The 18,979-nt window shown below is 35.1% G+C and overlaps 2 protein-coding genes across 2 annotated transcripts in view; one reads left to right on the top strand and one right to left on the bottom strand.

Moving 5' to 3' along the window:
• Window positions 1–1,328, top strand: part of FAM208A (family with sequence similarity 208, member A) — a 56,160-nt gene extending 54,832 nt beyond the window's left edge. The window contains exon 17 of the mRNA XM_012638312.1: window positions 796–1,328. Within this exon, the coding sequence (XP_012493766.1) occupies window positions 796–1,328 (533 nt within the window). The remainder of the gene's footprint in view (window positions 1–795) is intronic.
• Window positions 1,329–2,532: 1,204 nt separating this feature from the next.
• CCDC66 (coiled-coil domain containing 66) overlaps window positions 2,533–18,979 on the bottom strand; it is a 40,945-nt gene continuing 24,498 nt past the window's right edge. Inside the window, exons 8-18 of the mRNA XM_012638301.1 lie at window positions 13,314–13,445; window positions 12,677–12,927; window positions 12,392–12,476; window positions 10,884–11,045; window positions 9,615–9,759; window positions 8,672–8,812; window positions 6,216–6,694; window positions 5,581–5,621; window positions 4,498–4,757; window positions 4,114–4,241; window positions 2,533–2,789 (exon numbers count right to left, since the gene is read on the bottom strand). Coding sequence (XP_012493755.1) covers window positions 2,703–2,789; window positions 4,114–4,241; window positions 4,498–4,757; window positions 5,581–5,621; window positions 6,216–6,694; window positions 8,672–8,812; window positions 9,615–9,759; window positions 10,884–11,045; window positions 12,392–12,476; window positions 12,677–12,927; window positions 13,314–13,445 — 1,911 coding nt within the window. The 3' untranslated portion in view covers window positions 2,533–2,702. The remainder of the gene's footprint in view (window positions 2,790–4,113; window positions 4,242–4,497; window positions 4,758–5,580; window positions 5,622–6,215; window positions 6,695–8,671; window positions 8,813–9,614; window positions 9,760–10,883; window positions 11,046–12,391; window positions 12,477–12,676; window positions 12,928–13,313; window positions 13,446–18,979) is intronic.

The following is an 18,979-nucleotide window of genomic DNA, read 5'->3' as shown; positions in this document are numbered from 1 at the left end:
ACCTCAGTGTAAATAGCCTTAGGGAAAGTGTTTCAAGAGATTTATTGCTCTTAATACTTAGCATGCACGAGAGTTCCTCATTTATTATACGGTAGACAATACAAGTTTGTTAGTTACTACAGATTATGCATTTCTGTCTGTACTATAGACAGTACATACTATGGAGTATGCATTTTCTCTTTGAGAGTATGGAAGCATTATTGGCGCTGTTGTCAACAAAGGGGTCATATTAAGAAAAAAGTAGAAAACCAGATATGGAGATTGGGCTACTAAATCTCCCCAAATATATAAGGCAATTTAATTACAAGACAGGGCTATCATAGCTTTAGTCTTTTCTGAGATGGCCTCTGCTGATTCCAGGTTTTATGTAAAATGAAAAATGTACTTTTGTTTTTAATGAAAAGCAGAGATGATCAAACATTTGATAGAGCTAACCAGTTTAGTAATCCAGTGAAGCTAGATGTCAAATTTTATTTCATATTTGTCTTGTCAAATACTGAATTACCGTATAACTTTAGATGCTGTTTTGACATTAACCCCTTTGGAGCTGGGAGTTGGGATTTCCCAACATTAAACGTGAACACATTTCGCAGAAGCTTTTAGCATCGGATTATCTGGACATTCACACCTAGTGTGAGTGTTGTGACTAAGTGAACTTGTGGCAGAAGACCAAGCTTTAAGGGATTGTGGACTTGCAGACCCTGACGCGTTATATTGTGTGAGTAGTGTATAATTTTCAAACTTAAGCAAATTGTGTATTTCAATAGAGGAGGACTTTTTGTTTTTTAAATGTAGCTCTTTTAGAAAACGATGAAAAGGATGAAGAGGATATGTCTCTGGATTCAGGGGATGAAATCTCACAAATAGAAGTATACAGCAGTTTTCATTCAGAAATATTGGCGAAAGAGACCAAAGGATCACGTGGAACAGATCAAAAAACGAATATTCAAATTGATTTACAATCGTCTCTTGACGTGCAAAACAGTTTATTAGAAGATAAGACTTATCAAATTGATTCTGAAGAGAGAGCTCCTATTGATATAGTATGCTCTGAAGCAGAGAACAGCAATTCAGCAGAACAAGATTCATATAGCAACTTTCAGGTTTATCACAGTCAATTAAATATGTCCCATCAGTTTAGTCATTTTAATGTTCTCACTCACCAGACATTTTTGGGGACACCATATGCCCTTTCATCAAGTCAGTCTCAAGAAAATGAAAATTACTTTTTATCTGCTTATACTCAAAGCTTGGATAGAGATAAGTCTCCATCTCCATTAAGTTGGGGAAAAAGTGATTCTTCCAGGCCATATTCAAAAGAGAAATAATTACAGTAACTTTTTTTTAATAGGTTGTTGTGGATTTTTTCTGTTTCTTAAAAGTGAATTAACAATTTGTATTTCATTCTCTAAAAAAAGGTTTCTTGTCCTTTCCCAAATGTTTTTTTTCTCTTATTTAAATCATGATGGCCTGTAACAGTTGAAGCATCTAAAAATTGAAATAAATATATATATATTTTTAACATATATTGTACTTGAATTATCTCATGTTGGCACTTTTAAGTTTTACATTTGTGTGTCACCTGTACTCGGGCTTGTACTTGAGCTTCAAATTGAAGCCTATTTTATATGTAAAACCAGATGTTTGCAGAAAGATGGTAAAGAGCAATGGCTTTTTCTTCCTCTAATGTCAGATGATACAAAACTACTTTTGCTGAAATGAATTATCAACTATTGTATTTATTTTGATTTAAACTTTTATATAAAAGTGTTTTTACACAGGTATAAGCCAATGATGTTAATAAATATTTACAGGAGTTTGGCTCAATACCTCAAGATTTACCTAACAAAGCAGTTTCATTTAGATAATATAAACTATGTATATAGGACTTATATCAAGCAGCATTATTTTTTATCTTTAGGCTTAGCCATGTAAAAACTGCCTGTCACTAAAATTCTGGTAACTTTTTGAGAGTATTTGATAATTTTCAGTGCTTGTGTGATCTTTGATTTAACCAAATTTTTCAAAAGATAGGTTTCTGTTTATCAAAGGCAATGAACAAACAAGCTTAGATTTTTAAATTGGTAGTCTTAGAAAAATGGAAGTATATTTCTGAGGTGGTCTCAGTAGTAGTAATTAGCATTTTATTAAGCACGTTAGTGCTATACTTGAAACTATATAGTGGAAATCTAACAACTGCCTCTCTTTACTAATGTTTTTGAAAATTGCAGTTTCCATGTCATAAAAACAGGCTCCGGTGGAAATTTTTTCTTTCTCTAAATCCTAAGATGAATTTTAGCAAAAAATTAGTCTACATGTGTTAGTAAGTCAGACAGACCTTTGGTACCTCAAAAGTACTTCTGTTAGAACAAAATGCATGAGTGACTTCAATTAGTAAGTTCCATAAAAAATATGGAAGAACATTAATAGGTCAGGAACTCCAGACTATAATAAGGTAAGTAGAAAGTGTTGTTATAGGGCTTAAATACCCAGATTGTGACACAGCAGAAAATTTTTTTTTTACTACTAAGCTTTTACAAAAAATTATTTATTTTAAAAGTACAGCACTTATATGTAATGTACAAGTTTTAATGAGCATTTAAAAAATAAATCTAGGCTATTTGAAAAATACAGTCGAGCCATGAGCACATTTTATAATTTGGAAGACACAAATCAAATGTTAAGGATTTGGTTTTCTACATTTACAACGAAGAACTAAAATTCTCTTCTTGATTTGCAGCTAAAGGCATGAAATTAGTTTCCAACTCCTTTTGCTTCTGGAGAAGGCCCTGAAATCACATTGATATGTTAGTAAACTATGTAAGCCAACTTGCAAATGATTCCTATCTAATATTGCTGTCCTGTTAATCTAGAATTATATTTACTTGGAACATATTACATAAGCAGCTCAGGATAAAATATCATATTAAATTTTTACTACTCAAAAAATTTTTCAGTAATTCTTACACTAGACATTTGGATACTATGTAACTATTACATATTTGTAAGATATTTTTAGCATAAAAACCAATAGGGATGACTTTTCATAATTTCATAACTGGTGATTAAGATAAAATGCTCCCTTATCCCCACCCCCAAGTGCTCTTAAAATGGTTATCTTGCCTGCACTCTAACCTTAGTGTCTAATACAGCACCCAGTCTTATTTCAGCAGGGCCCTTGTATCAGTGGGTAAATGTACACACCACTCTTTCCCTCACAACTTTTCTTTCCATTAAGCTAGAAGTAAAAAAAACACCTGTCACTGTAAAGGAAAATTTGTGTGAATTAGTTAGTTACTAAGGCTGAATTATTTAAAAAACTAAGGACACTTTATTACTTTTTAATAACCCTGTTATTAGTTTGTCTTCACATGAGTAAATGGGCCAAAGTGGAATGATTTTCTGGCTCTATTATAGAGGGAAAGAATGGGTAAGCATTATCTGAATCAACATTGTGAAATACAGAAGGTGTTGGCAAATGACTGGATGTGGGAAAGGGCACTCCTATAACAGCACAACTTATTTTTCCCAAATACAAAGAGTATGCAACAAATCAAAACTGCCTGTAGAACCAATTTTACAAGGATTAAAGTCCAGGGGATAGGTTATATAGCTTTGGAGCAAAGTTACAATATTTTCCTGTTCTAATACGAGACCAAGATAATGAGAAGTCACAATTGGTCTGGGAGAAAAAGTAGTCTGGTAAGGTTATACATACAATTTCACACTGAATTATATTATTCTTTGGGACAGATGTCAATGTTCTGTTCTAAACACTGGCAATACATTTTTTAAAAAGCATGGGCTGCATTGCTGAGAATTTATTAAAGCATAATTGTATATTTTTTGTCTTTGGTTTTAGGGCCTTATTGATGTTTTATCATTCAAATGTATGCATTTTTTACTCAATAAAATTGTCTTAATATTAGAACTGTCTTATGATGTCATACTGGAAAATATTCTTAAAGATGGTAATGGGAAAGCAAATCCAAGGAAAGTCCTACTTTTTCCTTAAAAACTGCACTGCAGTGAAGCCACATAAAATACTTAGCCATTCAGTTCTCCCCTACAAAAAGAACAGTCGCACATACACTTGATGAAAATGTTTCTTACCTGTCTCAGTTCTGAAAGTCCCTTAAGGATTGCTTGCTGTCGATCCCTGTTTCTCACCAAGTTAGGATTAAGAAGTGGATCCCTGACATGTTCACAGTCAAATAGCTGCTGCTGTTCTTGGTCACAGTCTGAAGCCAGATGAAAGTGACAAAAGTCAAATACCTAATGATAAAGCTGTATACTGTAGTATTCTAAGGGTTCATTAATAAATTTGTATCCCAGGAGAGTACTAAGAAAGATTTCAGAAATTATTTCCCCTCTCCAGGGGCAACTCTTAGTAAGACTTTCTAGAACAAAGGGCAGAAATGACTAATTTGGAAGTTAAACTTAGGGGTTCACATTGATCTTTGATTTTTTACAGTAATAATACTTATATTCACTTACCTTGTGAATTTTGGTACTGAGGGTCCTGTGTTGAAGGCCTAGACAATGGTGCATCTGGATCAAGGTAATAGATCTCATTTGTTCGGACATAGGGAACAAAATGGGGTGGTTCAGAAATTCCCGGTGATAATTCCATGTGACTACCTCCCAAGATTGGATTCTCTCTTTCAAAGCTACTGTTTTTTAGTGGTAAGTGTAAAGTATTAGTCTGAGTTTGTTGGGTTCTGTTTTTCACTGCTGGAACTGGTGATGACTGAGACCTATTTACAAAACAAAACAATTATAGACTGAGAAGCTTTAATTCAAAAATACCTCTTTAGTCACATTTTAATTTATTCTAAATGTACCTCTGATACCTCAAGAAAGTTCTACACTAACTCCATAAAATAGAAAGGGATTAATTTGTGTTTTTACTGGCACTAGCTAAGATATATGTACTCTAGTACAGAGGGGAATTAAATAACTAGATCCTGAGGATCGATGCTTGGCTGGGTTTTAATTTGAGCCTAATGCTTCTCCTTAGATAATTCACCATAAAAATCATCTGAACTAAGCTTGCTTTTAGAGCCCCATTCTGAGACAACTCTAAACCAGCTGGTTCACGCACAAAAGAATAAAAATTGTAATGGTTCTAAATCTGCCATTATTAACTTCTCACTATCCTATCAGTCATTTCTTCCCTCCCCCCTTGATCCAAGCAAAATGCCTATTCCACTGTTGACATACCTGGAAAATCGAAATGGCTTAGCTAAGTCTGGAGATAATGGAAACTGTTGCTCATGTTCCTGCCCAGGCTCAGTCCAACTTGGGTCTACAAGCTCCAGTGAAAGTGCCACCCTATCCCTTAAACCTCTACCCCTCACCTGGAAGCCATAGCCTTTCCTATTACTGTCTTCATATACATATGTGCCTAATATCACTTAGATTTTGAGGGTTTTAAAAATTTTCTTTCAAGAGACAGGAGTCCCTGTTGCCCAGGCTGGAGTACAGTGGTGCGATCATATTGAGCAGATGTTTTGTACTATTTCTGTCCCACATAGAAAATGGCAACTGGCTATGGAATTAATCTGTTAAATAACATACCTTTCCTTGCTGCATGAATTAATTTTCAGAGGTTCTTCTTCCTAAAAGATGGATAAATAAATGCAGAAAAGAATCTATAGCATTTCCACATGTCTCCACAAATATTTTTAGTGGTTACTTATTGAAATAATCTGAGTAATATTTAAATAAGAGTGCCCAACGGAATAGAGATTTATTTTTTTCCTAGAGTTAGACTAATCCAGTAATTACCAATCTCCCAAATTGTTTGCTGGACTGACTATATAAACAAGCGTTTTAAATGGGTATTTGAATAAAGAGTAGCATTCATCCTACAGAAGTTGTTCAAGTGTAAACTTTTTCTGTACTACACAGTAAATATTCTCAGCTTTCTGAGCAATACGGTCTCTACTACCCAACTCTGTTGTAGCATGAAGCCAGCCATAGACAATGAGTGTGGCTGTGTTCCTACTAAACTTTATTTATGAAAGCAGACGGCACAGTGGATTTCCCCACAGACTGTAGTTTGCTGACCCCTAATACAAACTAAAGCAAATTTCTGTTAACTCTTGTGTAAACAGCCTTATCAAAACATGCATGTGGGGAACACTGTTTTGAATCTAGAAACATCAATACCTACACTTAAAACATATCTTTTTAAGACAGAAGACCTTTACCTTTTTGACTAGATGCCACCTGAACTTTGACTCAGTTTCTTGATGAGATGAATGAAAATCTGGTGACATGCCTCTATGTTGAGAGAGGTGTCCAGGATTATTTCTTTCTACCAAATGAAGCAGTTCCATCTGCCTTCTTACTTTTTTTTCTTCTCTCTGTTTCTGAAGCTGTTTAGGGTACTTTTCTGATGCTGGAATATACCTTTTGAGTGGCTTATTTATATTCCAATCAGGCCTTTGATGGCATTTCTTCATGTGTTTTGTTTGTTTCTCTGGATTACACAGGTCATTATACCAACTGTTTTCTTTTTCTAAGTTAGCTCCTTTATCCTGACTTAATTCTTGCTTGTTTTTCTTAGAGCTAAACTCTCCATTAAATTCTGCTGAAATCCCAGGAGATGAGCAATGTATAATTTCCCTCCCTGTTAATGATCCATAGTGTGATTCTGCATTGGTGAATATTCCTGTATTTAAATCATCTAAAAAAAAAGTTTCAAATGATTCATTTAGAAGAATTGTACAATATAACAAGACTTACCATTTTGACCAATAGTTTTATTAGTTACTGCCCTCTAAGACTTTACTTTTCTTTAGTTTTCAAAACTAAAACTCTATGCCCATTAAAGAACAATTCCCCATTCCCCCTTCCCAGCTGCTAGCAACCACCATTCTATCTTGTTTCTATGAATTTTCTATTCTAGATACCTCACATAAATGGAGTCACATTTATCTTTTTGTGATTGGCTTACCTAGCATAATGTCCTCAAGGTTCATCCATGTTGTGGTATGTGTCAGAATTCCCTTCCTTTTTAAACACCAAACAATATTTCATTGTTGAAATACACACACACACACACCACATTTTATTTATCCATTCATTTGACCATGAACACTGGTGGATTCCACATTTTGGCTATTATAAACAATGCTACTGTGTATAACAGAGGTGTCCAAATATCTAGTTGAGGCCTTCCTTTCAGTTTTTTGAGATATATACCCAGAAGTGGAATTGGTAGATCATATGGTGATTCTATTTTTAATCTTTTGAGGACCTGCCATATTGTCTTTTATAGCAGCTGCACCAATTTACATTTCCACAAACAGTGCACAAAGGTTCCAATTTCACAAAAACCTTCATCTTAACCATTTTTAAGCATACATTTCAGTGGCACCAAACATACCCACAATGCCGCACAATCACTAACACCATCCCCCATCATACCATGCAACTAATTTGGTACTATATTAGAGTCTAAAATTAATTGGCAGAATACAGTGCTGTTAGGAAAAGGATTTCCTTTAAAACGTTTTGGGTTTGAGGCTACCCAACTCCAGAGTGGCTTAAGACAATATTATCTCCTAACTTATGGACAACCAAATTGGTTTTTGTCTCAATTTTTAAGTTGCCATGGAATGCCCAAGGACTAATACTGACAGGAGAGTCCACTTGTAACTAGTTTAAAAAGTAAAAAGATTTCCCAAAGTTATTTAAAAAAAAAAAAAAAGATTTCCAAGACAGGTGGAGGGCTGAAATGCTGAAGGGCCTCACGATCATGGAGACCTATGATAATACCCAACATGGCTATTAACTTATTACCTATTTAAAAATTTAAAGCCAACACATGAAAAGATGCTCAACATCATCAGTCACTGGGGAAATTCAAATCAAAACCACATCATAAGATACTACTTCACAACCACTAGAATAACAAGTATGGCAAGGATACTGAGAAATCAGAACCCTCATACATTGCTGGTAGGAATGTAAAACGGTACAGCTGCTTTGGAGAACTGTGGTAGTTCCTCAAAATGCTAACCATATTTACCATATGAATTAGCAATTCTACTCCTCTCTCTAGAGTACTAAAAACATACACGTCCATGCAAAAACTTGTGCATGAATGTTCGTAGCATATTCTTAATAGCCAAAAGGTGGAAATAACCCAAATGCCCATCAACTCATGAATGAATAAGCAAATGCGGTATAGCCATACAATGGAATATTCAGTGATAAAAAGGTATGAAGTACTGATACATGCTACAACATGTGAACCTTACAACATTATGCTAAGTGACAGAAGCCAGGCACAAAAGACCACATATGGTATGATTCCAACTACATGAAATGTCTAGAACAGGCAAATATTCAAAGACAGAAAGTGAACTGGAAAGAGGGGAAATACAACGTGACTGCTAATGGGTTTCTTTTTAAAGTGATGAAGATGTTCTAAAATTGTGGTGAAGGTTACACAACTCTGAACATACTAAAAAACACTGAAAAACACTGTACTTTTTTAAAGGACAAATTTATGGTATGTAACATCTCAACAAAGCTGTTACCCCTTTATTTTCTAACTCATTGAAAACCTCAAATTTCTTTAATTTTTAAAGTTGAACTTAATTTTAATTGCTTTGTGACTTTAAGTAAATTTTAAATCACAATTCTATACAAATACCTGTTTGTACACCAGTATCCTTCTTAGGAGAAACTGCAGAATTGATACATGTATTCAGTTCACCACTGACTTCATCAGATTCATGTCTTGAATTTGAAATGTTGTTAGTGGATGCATTATATTCCACTTGTATTGTATCAACTGACAATGAGAAATAAATTATCTGATAAAAATGACATTAAGGAATATTAATAAAAATTTTATATAGCAGCAACTGAAATATTCACAAGACTTTTAGTTTAATCAGAATGAACATGGTAATAAAAATTTAGAAGAGTTAACCTAAATTTTCTTACAAGAGGTTACCAGCATTCTTATCCCTTCGTGAATTTAGGCAGGTCACTTAGAATTTTTTTCTTTATAAAAATGGGCACAAAAGTATACATTTTACCTATGTCACGGGGTTACTGTGAGCAACACATAAGATGTGAAAAGATATCAAAAAGTATAACCTTATTTAGTTCTACTTTTAAAGCAACTTTCCAAATAAACATTTCTAAAGTTACATTATTTAAAGTCTAAAATTCCTTTAAAAATATTTAGTTAATACATGTGTTAAGGTATAAAATAGACAATTATTGGCCAGGCATGGTGGCTCACACTTATAATCCTAGCACGGTGGGAGGCTGAGGCGGGAGGATTCCTTGAGCTCAGGAGTTTGAGACCAGCCCAAGGAAAAGTGAGACCCTGTCTCTCCTAAAAACAGAAAAATTAGCCAGGCATCATGGCGTGTGCCTATAGTCCCAGGTACTATGGAGGCTGGGGCAGGAGGATTGCCTGAGTCCAGGAGTTTAACGTTGCAGTGAGCTATGACGATGGCACTGCACTCTAGCCCAGGTGACAGAGTGAGGCTGTCTCAAAAAAAAAAATAATAATAATAATAATAATTTTTAAAAATCATCTTCAAAAAATACTATAAATAAGATTTTGGTTAAGCACTTACCGCCAAGATTTTTAATCAATCTGGAAGTGTCATGTCCCTTTTGAGCCAATTCTCGGATTCTCTGTTCTTGTTTTAGTCTCTGTGCCAGTTCCTGAGCTTGCTGCATTGTCTGGAAAATCTCATTTGTCTTCAGAGTCATAATTTCCTATCAATAATAACATGTACACAAGTTATTAAATACAATTAGTAAACACAGACTTGACTATTCTCTCAGTAAATATTTTCTAAGCTTCTCCTGTGTGTCAGGCACTGGTCTAGATACTAGGGGTAGAACAGTCAACAGGACAAAGTTCCTACCCTTTTGAAGCTTACATTTTAACATCTGTATGAGAACTCTTTTTATCCATTTCAAATTTATACTAATAAAGTTTTCATAGTTTTAAAAACTGATGGTTAATTCTATCATAATTCTATTGAGTTTAAAAATAAATGTTAAGGTAAAACACAAGGTTTATAGCCACTTCTTACAGTTCAAGCAAATGATAATACTTTGATGTCCTCATGTACATGGTTGCCACATGGGGTGGTTGGCTCAGCCTATTCAACTCAAGGAAATTGGAACCCAGACCATGTGTCCCTTTATCAGCCAATTTTGAACTAAAGGCTGCCAGCTGGGAAAAGGCAAGAAAATGCAGAATCTGTGCTCTACTCATTAAACCTTTAAACCTTTAGCAACTGAATGTCTTTGTCAGGTCAGCTCAAACATGGCACTTGACATCACCATACTCAACTTGTTTGCACCACTTAATATAGGGGTTCTCCCAGCCAACCAGATATCTACTCTTTTATTAAAGCCCATTTAGCACACAGGAAACATCTAACACGACTACAAACTGTATCATCATGTCTCGCCAGTCACTCTGCAAATATATGCGCCTGTTCGCAAGTGAAAGGCCAATCATTTCTCTTAACTAGAAAAATTGCACTAATAATTGTTTAGAAATGAAGCATAGATAACCCCTAGTATCTAGGAGTAGATAAAAATTAAGCACATGGGTAGCTTCTGGTTTGTGCTATAATAACTCATCTTGACCTCGTTGTTTAGCAGAAAGAAACACCAAAGCAATATAGCATTTGTGAGCTATATAATGTGAAATAAAACCTCAAGCTTCCCTATTACTTTCCTAACTTTCTTCACACAGAGGTTTAATGTTTCCACATATAGCTTCATAATTTCAAAATACAAAGAAAAGTCCAGCTTCTGGTATTTTTCCTTTAAAAACATCCATTTTTATTCTAAAATGTTAAAGTTAGAATATAAATACCTACTTCCTTTTGCTTTTGCTTAAGTATGTCTTCTTCATACTGTTTCTGCATCTCTTCTCGTTCTCGTGCTAATCGACGCTCCTCTTCTTGTTCTTCCTTCTTTCTTTGTTCTTCCTCCTGTTGCTTCTTTCTGCGCTTCTCTTCTACCTGAGCAGTGATGGCTTTCTAGTCATAAACAATCACATAAATCATTGTCACAAATAAAAATCCATGAAGCATTTGTTTGGTGAAGCATTTGATAAAATGTTTTATCAGGCTCAGCACAGTGGCTCATGTCTGTCATCCCAGCACTTTGGGAGGCTGAGGCCGGAGGATCACTTGAGGCTAGGAGTTTTAGACGAGCCTGGGCAACATAGCCAGACCCTGTCTCTACAAAAAATAAAATTGAAATTAAAAAAATAAATAAAAGTTTTATCGTGGCCGGGCATTGTGGCTCACACCTGTAATCCTAGCACTTTGCAAGGCAGGAGGATCACTTGAGGTCAGGAGTTCTAGACCAGCCTGAGCAAGATCAAGACCCCCGCCTTTACAAAAAAATAGAAAAATAAGTCAGGCACCATGGCACATGCCTGTAGTCCCAGCTACTCGGGAGGCTGAGGCAGGAGAATTGCTTCAACCCAGGAGTGTGAGGTTGCAGTGAGAGCTATGATGACACTACTGCACTCTATCCTAGGCAACAAAGTGAGACCCTGTCGCCAAAAAAAAAAACGAAAGTTTTATCAGTATACAGAAAGTATTACATATATGAGTGAAGTGAAATGTCAAATTTCCTATGCATTTCTCCCATCACCCACTTGTCCTGTGTCAAGTTCTACATGCTTTTTCTTTCTCTCTTTCTTAACTTCCTATTTGAAACTTTAAATACATGCTTTTTCTTCAATCCCAGGAGGGCTGTTAGGAGAAATGATAGAAAAACAACTGAAGAAATAAGTTCAGTGCTTAGCATAGTGCCTGGTAAGTAGTAGCTGCTCTATGTCTGCTCACTGAACTGAGTAAGTGTAACATTATACCAAATTCATCAAATAACAAAGGTTTTAAAGAATTATTCAGACATTTAAGTCCCTTTAGTATTAGATTAAAATTGGAGTTTTAATCTTAGCCTTGCTTATATTAATCTGCTAGATTTCTTAATCATAATTCTACTTCAACCCGCTATAGTTTCCTTTCAAAGAACTATTAATAATTCTCATCCTGAACACAACTCAGAAAAAAGAAATTGATAGAAAAGTACCCAATACTAACCTGAGACAGTACAAATTCATACAACTTATATATTAAAGACCTTCTCTATCAGAAGGCAGATGGCTATAGTATGTGACATTGTCTAGTTCTCAACATAAGCATGATTCTAATAGCACAGTGCAGATGGGGTAAGGATTAGATTCATCACAGGACTGGATAGGACCTGTGCTGTAAGTTTACATCGGAATTTTAATTTCCATTCACTTAGGTACATGTTGGCCATACATATTACTTACTAAGGCAAACAACAATGTTTTACAATGCAATACCTGATGTTCTAACTGTTTTTGTCGACGTCTGTCTCGTTCCTCAATCTGAGCTGGGTCCAAGAGAGCAGTCATAGAACGGAGAAAGCTGGCAAGATACATACATTAGCTATACAAAAACCCCAAAAAGGTGGGTTCAACAAGCTAAATCATTTTTGCTTTGGATAAATCTACTAATCATTTCTATTTCAAAGAAAAATGCCATACCTGAAACCAAATAGACATAACAGTCCTATCAAAGCACGAAGACTTTCTTAAAAATCAATAAATACGTAAGAATGAACTTACTTTGTTCTCTGATTGTTTGCCATAACCACATCCCTAACAGGTTTTGCTATATGCTCCTCCTCTGAAGGTTCAACCTGGCTTCCAGTTGTAGGTGTAAAAACACTGCTGGTATCAGCCAGCTCCTGAGTGTCAGGAGAGACGCAAAAGTACTCTGGTTGTTTGTGTGTTGATCGAGAGGACAGTTGAGACTGAGAACCAGGATAATCCTTTAATGAATCAAAATGCATTGCCCATCTGTCATGTTCCTCACCCTAATTAAGACAAATAAGAATTGCTAAGAATTTTTCCAGTTATTCTCACATAAAATCCTAAATAACAAACAATTTCTAAAAATCATTCAAAAGCAGAATAAGAATCATAAAAATTGTATTGTTTTGATTCCTTATGCATGTAGATAACTAGCTTGGAAAAAATGAGAAATTCAAAGAATCAGGAAATTTCTAAAAAGTTAGTTAAAAGAAACAATGCGGAATCACATTAAATGCATTCAATGAAAACAGGTTCCCACGGGCAAATGTGGAATAATTTGAATACTCTGGTCTTGTCAAGCAGTTTCAGAGTACCTCTAGGTTAATATGGTTAAAGACTTTGAAATTATTATTTTTTTCTCTTATAGACATTAAACCTCATAAGTTACCTTTGAATATATAATTTTTTCCTCTATTTTTCTTTGCCGGTCATCTTCTATTTGCTTATTCAACTCTTCAATCCATTTTCTCTGCTGTTCTTGTTTCACAGTACTGAAAGGATGCTTCAGCAGCACTGTTTCCTAAACAACAGTTATCAAAACCATCTAAAGTTCAGTTCTTTTTTTAACCACCTTGTATCTGTAAATCTTGCCAAAGTAATTTATACAGATTTAATCTAGTAAGGCATTTATCTATCTCTAAGAGGAGCAACAATTTCAAACAAAGAATTAAGTAGGTACATTCTGATTCTCAGAATCATATTTTAAACAAATACTACCAGAGGGATATAAGAAGATATCTAAGTGTAAGGAAAGGAAATTTTCTAATGAAAATTAGAAATTCTCCAAAACAATTATAAGATTTTCAAAATTCTAATATAGTTACATTTAGAAGTTAAAAGAGTTACTGACAATTTAAAAATAGATGAATACTGTTTTACATCTGGCCTTGGAATACAACAAATATTGCCCTTGGACCAAGAATCAGGAGGATATAGGAAGACGTGTGAGAGCCAGCAGCTTTCCCTATCAAATCATGTCTCTCTCTAGGATACCCTTCTTTTCTGATTCTGCTGCCACAGCTCTATCACAACCTATGATGTTCCAATAAGAAAAATATACTGTGTCCAGAATAAGTCCTTGAATCCTAAGGAAAAAATAAAAACAGTAGCATAAAAGTTTTTCACTCTAATTTATGAGCATTTAAGTATCTCTAAAAAAGGGAAAGAATATATTCTACTCAAATTGTCCTGACATGCCAACAGCCAAGCAACAAACATTTCATTACATGAAATAACTGCAGGACATAATTAAAGAAAAATGGCTTGACAGAATACTACAGTGACAGTATACCTCGTAATGTTACTTTCTGCCCTTGCTTTTACCAGAAACACTGGCAACGCTCATAGTTTACAACCCGTTGCTTTGATCAAAGTAAGTATTAAATATTTATACAAAAAGGAAAGATCCTAGTGTCTCAGGTCCTCCTACATACTCTAAACAGCTTAAAAACTATCACATTTATTTAAGCCTAAAAAAAACACTTGGAAAGGAGCATGAGCATTATCTTGAGGTAAATGATTTTTCTACCTCTGGACATTTTAGAGGTCAAAATGGGAAAAGAAAAACAAGCATGTAAACGGACCCTTTGAACTCTCTAGAAGAAATTCTCAACAAGGCACTCAATTGTTTTAGAATGTTGTAAATCTATTTAAGTCTCATATAACCAGATCTGGCTCCACATTTTGGCGTAGTGGCATTGTAAATTATTGACACAAGTCAAAATTACCCTTAACAATTTCTAAAATCACTCAAAATGTTTTATGTTTAAAACCTTGTAGACAATTGAATAATCATTTCTCTCAATTTGGTCTTTGATTTCTTACTCAAAGATGCCTTACAAAGCCACTACCATTTGTTCGCCATCTGAATAATTCATTTCCCTTTGTCACTAACTGGAAAGCCTTTAAATTGTTCTTATATTCTTTTTTAAAGTTTCCCCCAATGTGCATTCAGTTAGAGGAATGTAAAAATCAGAGTGAGGAGAGGTGGTAGGTATAATTATCCCTTCTGGTCTAGTAAGCACAATCAGTTGAAGCCAAGTTAAGGCAGGTAATGTGTAGGTGCAAGACACACTGTAACAATGTTGTTTTGACCATCTTCTAGCACTCCCTCCCATTAATTCCTCCATTCAGTTTAGGAAAGAAGCATTTTCCTAGGCTCACTCAGACTTTTTCAACTTATCTCCCTATTATTGATCTGAGACTTCTCTTTCCCTCCATATTCTAAACACCCATTTTGAAAGCCTATTCTCAAGTTACAGCCTTGGGTGAAGATTCTTTCAAAGGAACCCACTACGTTTTGGCTATCTTGAAGTTATTCTGTTAGGTAGTGTTAGTCTCACTTCTAATACAAATGCTGTACGAATGACAGCCTGTAATTCGTAATTCAGAACTGAAAATTTTCAAATGGTCTACTACAGATGCTTCCATTTCATTTAGTTTTCCCCTTAAAGCAGTCTATAAAAATACAGCTCTAAGAAAGAACTCTCAGTGGTGACTTAGCCACAGGTCAGAACAGCCCTCTTGCCAGCTCATAATTCCCCAGTTGAGACACCATCTGCCTGTGCACCTTGTCCACCAGCCAGGCAGAAAAGGCATTCAGGTGGGTGGTGGGGAACCCAGGACACTGGGCTACAAAGAACAGGATCTCCCAAGAGCAAGAGCACCAGAACAAAGAGCTGAACTCACTTTAAAAAGAAAATTCCTTTGAACCTAAAAGTAACTCTAAAAACCTCCATAGAACCAGAAGACCCACAGTGGTTTAGCACATGGTTCAAAATTCCAGTTTTTTACACTGCTTATTTGCCACTTATCCTCTTGGGAGTCACATCTATTAAAGCCATTTGTCAATTTTAACATATTGGGTTGTTTTCTAATTACTGAATGTTGAGAATTTTAAAAAATATATTCTGAATTTAAGTCCTTCATCAGATAAATACTTAGTAATTTTTCTCCCTCTATTTTATAATCTTAACGGTAATTTTTAAAGAGGAGAACTTTTGACTAAGGTCATTCATCAATTTTTCTTTCTTTTATGGGTCATCCTTTCAGTGTTATGCTAATAACTGAAAGGGGCAGCCTTGCTGAAATAACAGGAAAATATCTAAGTAGAGATCACAGTACCCTGTTAGCTACAACCATAAATCATCTTCACCCATTTTTTATAATTCCTAAATAAAAAGCCGAATATCTGATTCTCTCTGCCAACACACTTTTCCCCTTACTCCTTTTCATCGTGTTGGCCCGTTTCCCACCTTGGGAAAAGTAAAAAGTAAAATAAATTTCTTCTTTCTATCCTAATCTTTGGAGAAATTTTTCTCAAACCCACATACACCAGCACTCCACCTGCAACAGAGGAAATGGCCTGAAAAAACAGAAAAAATATTTTCTGTCTCTTTAAAACATCCTCTACTCCTTTTTGAGAACTAAAACCTGCATCCTCGTCTCAGGCCAGCAGTTGGGAGAGGCAGGGTAATGTCTTTTGTTCTTTGTGCTACCGGAGATGGTAGAGATCACAGGATTGTCTTCAGCAGAGATGGGACGATTAGAATCATCAACCACAGCTGAACAGCCATTCTAACTGGGGAGAGATGTCATCTTTGTCTTTTTTTTTTTTTTTTAAGAGATGGGGTCACAGATGGGAGTGCAGTGTCTATCTATAGGCGTCATCATAGCAGCCTCAAACCCCTGGGCTCAAGCGATACTCCCAACTTAGTCTCCCGAGTAGCTGAGACTATAGGTGTGCACCACCAGGCCCTGCTGATTGTGGTTTTGATTTACATTTCTCTGATGATTTGTTATGTTGACCACTTTTTTCATAAACCTGTTGGCCATTTGTATGTCTTCTTTTGGGAAATGTCTATTCATGTCCTTTGCCACTTTTTAATGGTATTAGATTTTTCTGCTGATTGAATTCCTTGTACATTCTGTATATGAGTGCCTTGTCAGGTAAATAGTTTACAAACAAACTATCGAAGAGATAGATTGTCTCTTCTCTGTTCGTTTGCTTTGCTGTGCAGAAGCTTTTTAGTTTAATACAGTTTTCTTTTTTCTTTTGCCTGTGCTTTTAAGGTCTTAGCCATAAACTCTCTGTCTAAACCAATGTCTTGGAGTGTTTCCCTTATGTTTTCTTCTAGTAGTCTCACAGTTTCAGATCTTAGGTTTAAGCCTCCTTTTAAAAAATTTGTTATCTACAGATATCTTCTGTAAGACAAGAACTTCAATATGCTCCCACATCCTTTGATCTAGCCATCCTCTGCCAATCCATTAATGATGATATTAACTTTTAATTTCCAGTTATTAAGGGTATTTTCTCATTAGTCTTAGTAATTTATAAAGACAACTATTAACTTTACTAACGTATGAAGTACGTTTTCTTCATAAATCTCAATTTATTTTCAATATGGGCCTTTTTATAAAAATTGTCAGAGCGCTTTCATGCCTAAGGAAATTTTATCATCTCCTCTTATCTGAATGATAATTTGGCTGGATATAAAATTCTAGGTTTTAAGTTCTTTTCCATCGATATGTTGAAAATAAGATTCCAGTTACCTTGCATTCAGTCTTGCTATTAAAAAATCTGATGTCAAGCTCACTCTTTTATATAGCCTGCTCTTTCTTTCTGTAAGCTTTTTAGAATTTGTTCTTATTCTTACATTTCAGTTAGTATGTGTAGATGGGATTTTCTTCATTCTCTTTTGTGGTGTTCTATGGGTCCTTTAAATCTGAGGTTAGTCTTTTCATTCTGGAAAACTGATCTCAATTACTTTTTCAAATATTTTCCCCTCTTCATTTTTTTTCACTCTTCTTTGAGCTATTATCTACCTGAATGTTCAAGTTTCATTTTTTTATTCTCACATTGCCTTAAATTTTTTCCCCTATTTATCTGTCCCCTCCTTTTTTAAGACTTTCTCTAAATCTGGTCCTCCAAGTATTTATTCATTCCCTAAGTTACTGTAAATTCAACTATTTTATGTTTCACATCTAAATTTTCTGCTTAGTTTTCTTAATGCCATCTTGTTATTACTGGTAATACCTTCCTATATTTTTTATTGGATTTATTAGGCTAAATTTATTAACTCATTTGTCCTAATATTTTTGTTTCTGATATCCTCTGTTATTTTTCCTTTGAAATAGTTGTGTTCTTCCAATATTTTGTTATTTGGGTGAGCTTATTTTTCTGGCATTATCAGCTACACTTGTCTAGCAATGAGCAGCCAATAAAACTGAGTGGACAGGGATGGTAGAAAGCAGACTAGCTCTAAGGTGGAAAGTTCCACGCATTAGGATAAACCATAATTACTCCCCACCCTTAAAAACAACTCCTTAGGTCAGAGCTTCACTCTCTGGGAACACTCCTTAGATTGTAATGGTATTTCCTCAGCCCTGTGACTTTGAGGCAGGAAGGGTGGGGTAGTTCCTACCTGATTTTTCCAGCTCCTCACAAGAAGATTCAAGCAAGCACAGCCTAAGATTTTATTCTGGAGAACAGCTAGAACAATGATTTGAATTATAGTAAATGTGGGGTGAGGCATTATTTGTTGTAAGTCAATGGCACGCGGGGAGGAGGGAAGGCAGTTTAGCAAGAGTAGAGCTCCATCAGTTTATTTCCTATTTTATTCCCCAACAGACGCTGGGTTAACTTCCACTCCAGGCTACCTACCAACTCAAAAGATGAACAAAATACCCCTCCCGCTCAGTTTTTTCAGTATCTTAGGGAGCAGTATCAGCAGTTTACACTAGAACTCAGTGTCTTGAGATCATGGGATCATAGTATTTGAGTCTGTAAAGCTTATTTACTGTCAATATTTTCTGCTTGACTTTTATTTTTGGTTATGTTTTTCTTATAACATTATTGCAAATTCTGTAATAGAGCAAATGTTCCATTGACATTTGAGAATCTGAACTGTTTATAGAAAATAAAATTACTGACACATTATATTGTCCAAATCCTCTGATAATACTCTAACAAAACTATGCTATTTCTCCTAGTTCTGTTTGACTCATGAATCACTTAATTCAGAGAATTCACTGCTTTTACATCTTTATTACTGA

Source organism: Propithecus coquereli, unplaced genomic scaffold (genome assembly GCF_000956105.1).
Source record: "Propithecus coquereli isolate 6110/MARCELLA unplaced genomic scaffold, Pcoq_1.0 Scaffold1, whole genome shotgun sequence".
Classification (NCBI taxonomy): Eukaryota; Metazoa; Chordata; class Mammalia; order Primates; family Indriidae; genus Propithecus; species Propithecus coquereli.
Note: the sequence above shows the minus strand (reverse complement) of the source record. Positions and strands in the feature narration are given on the sequence as shown.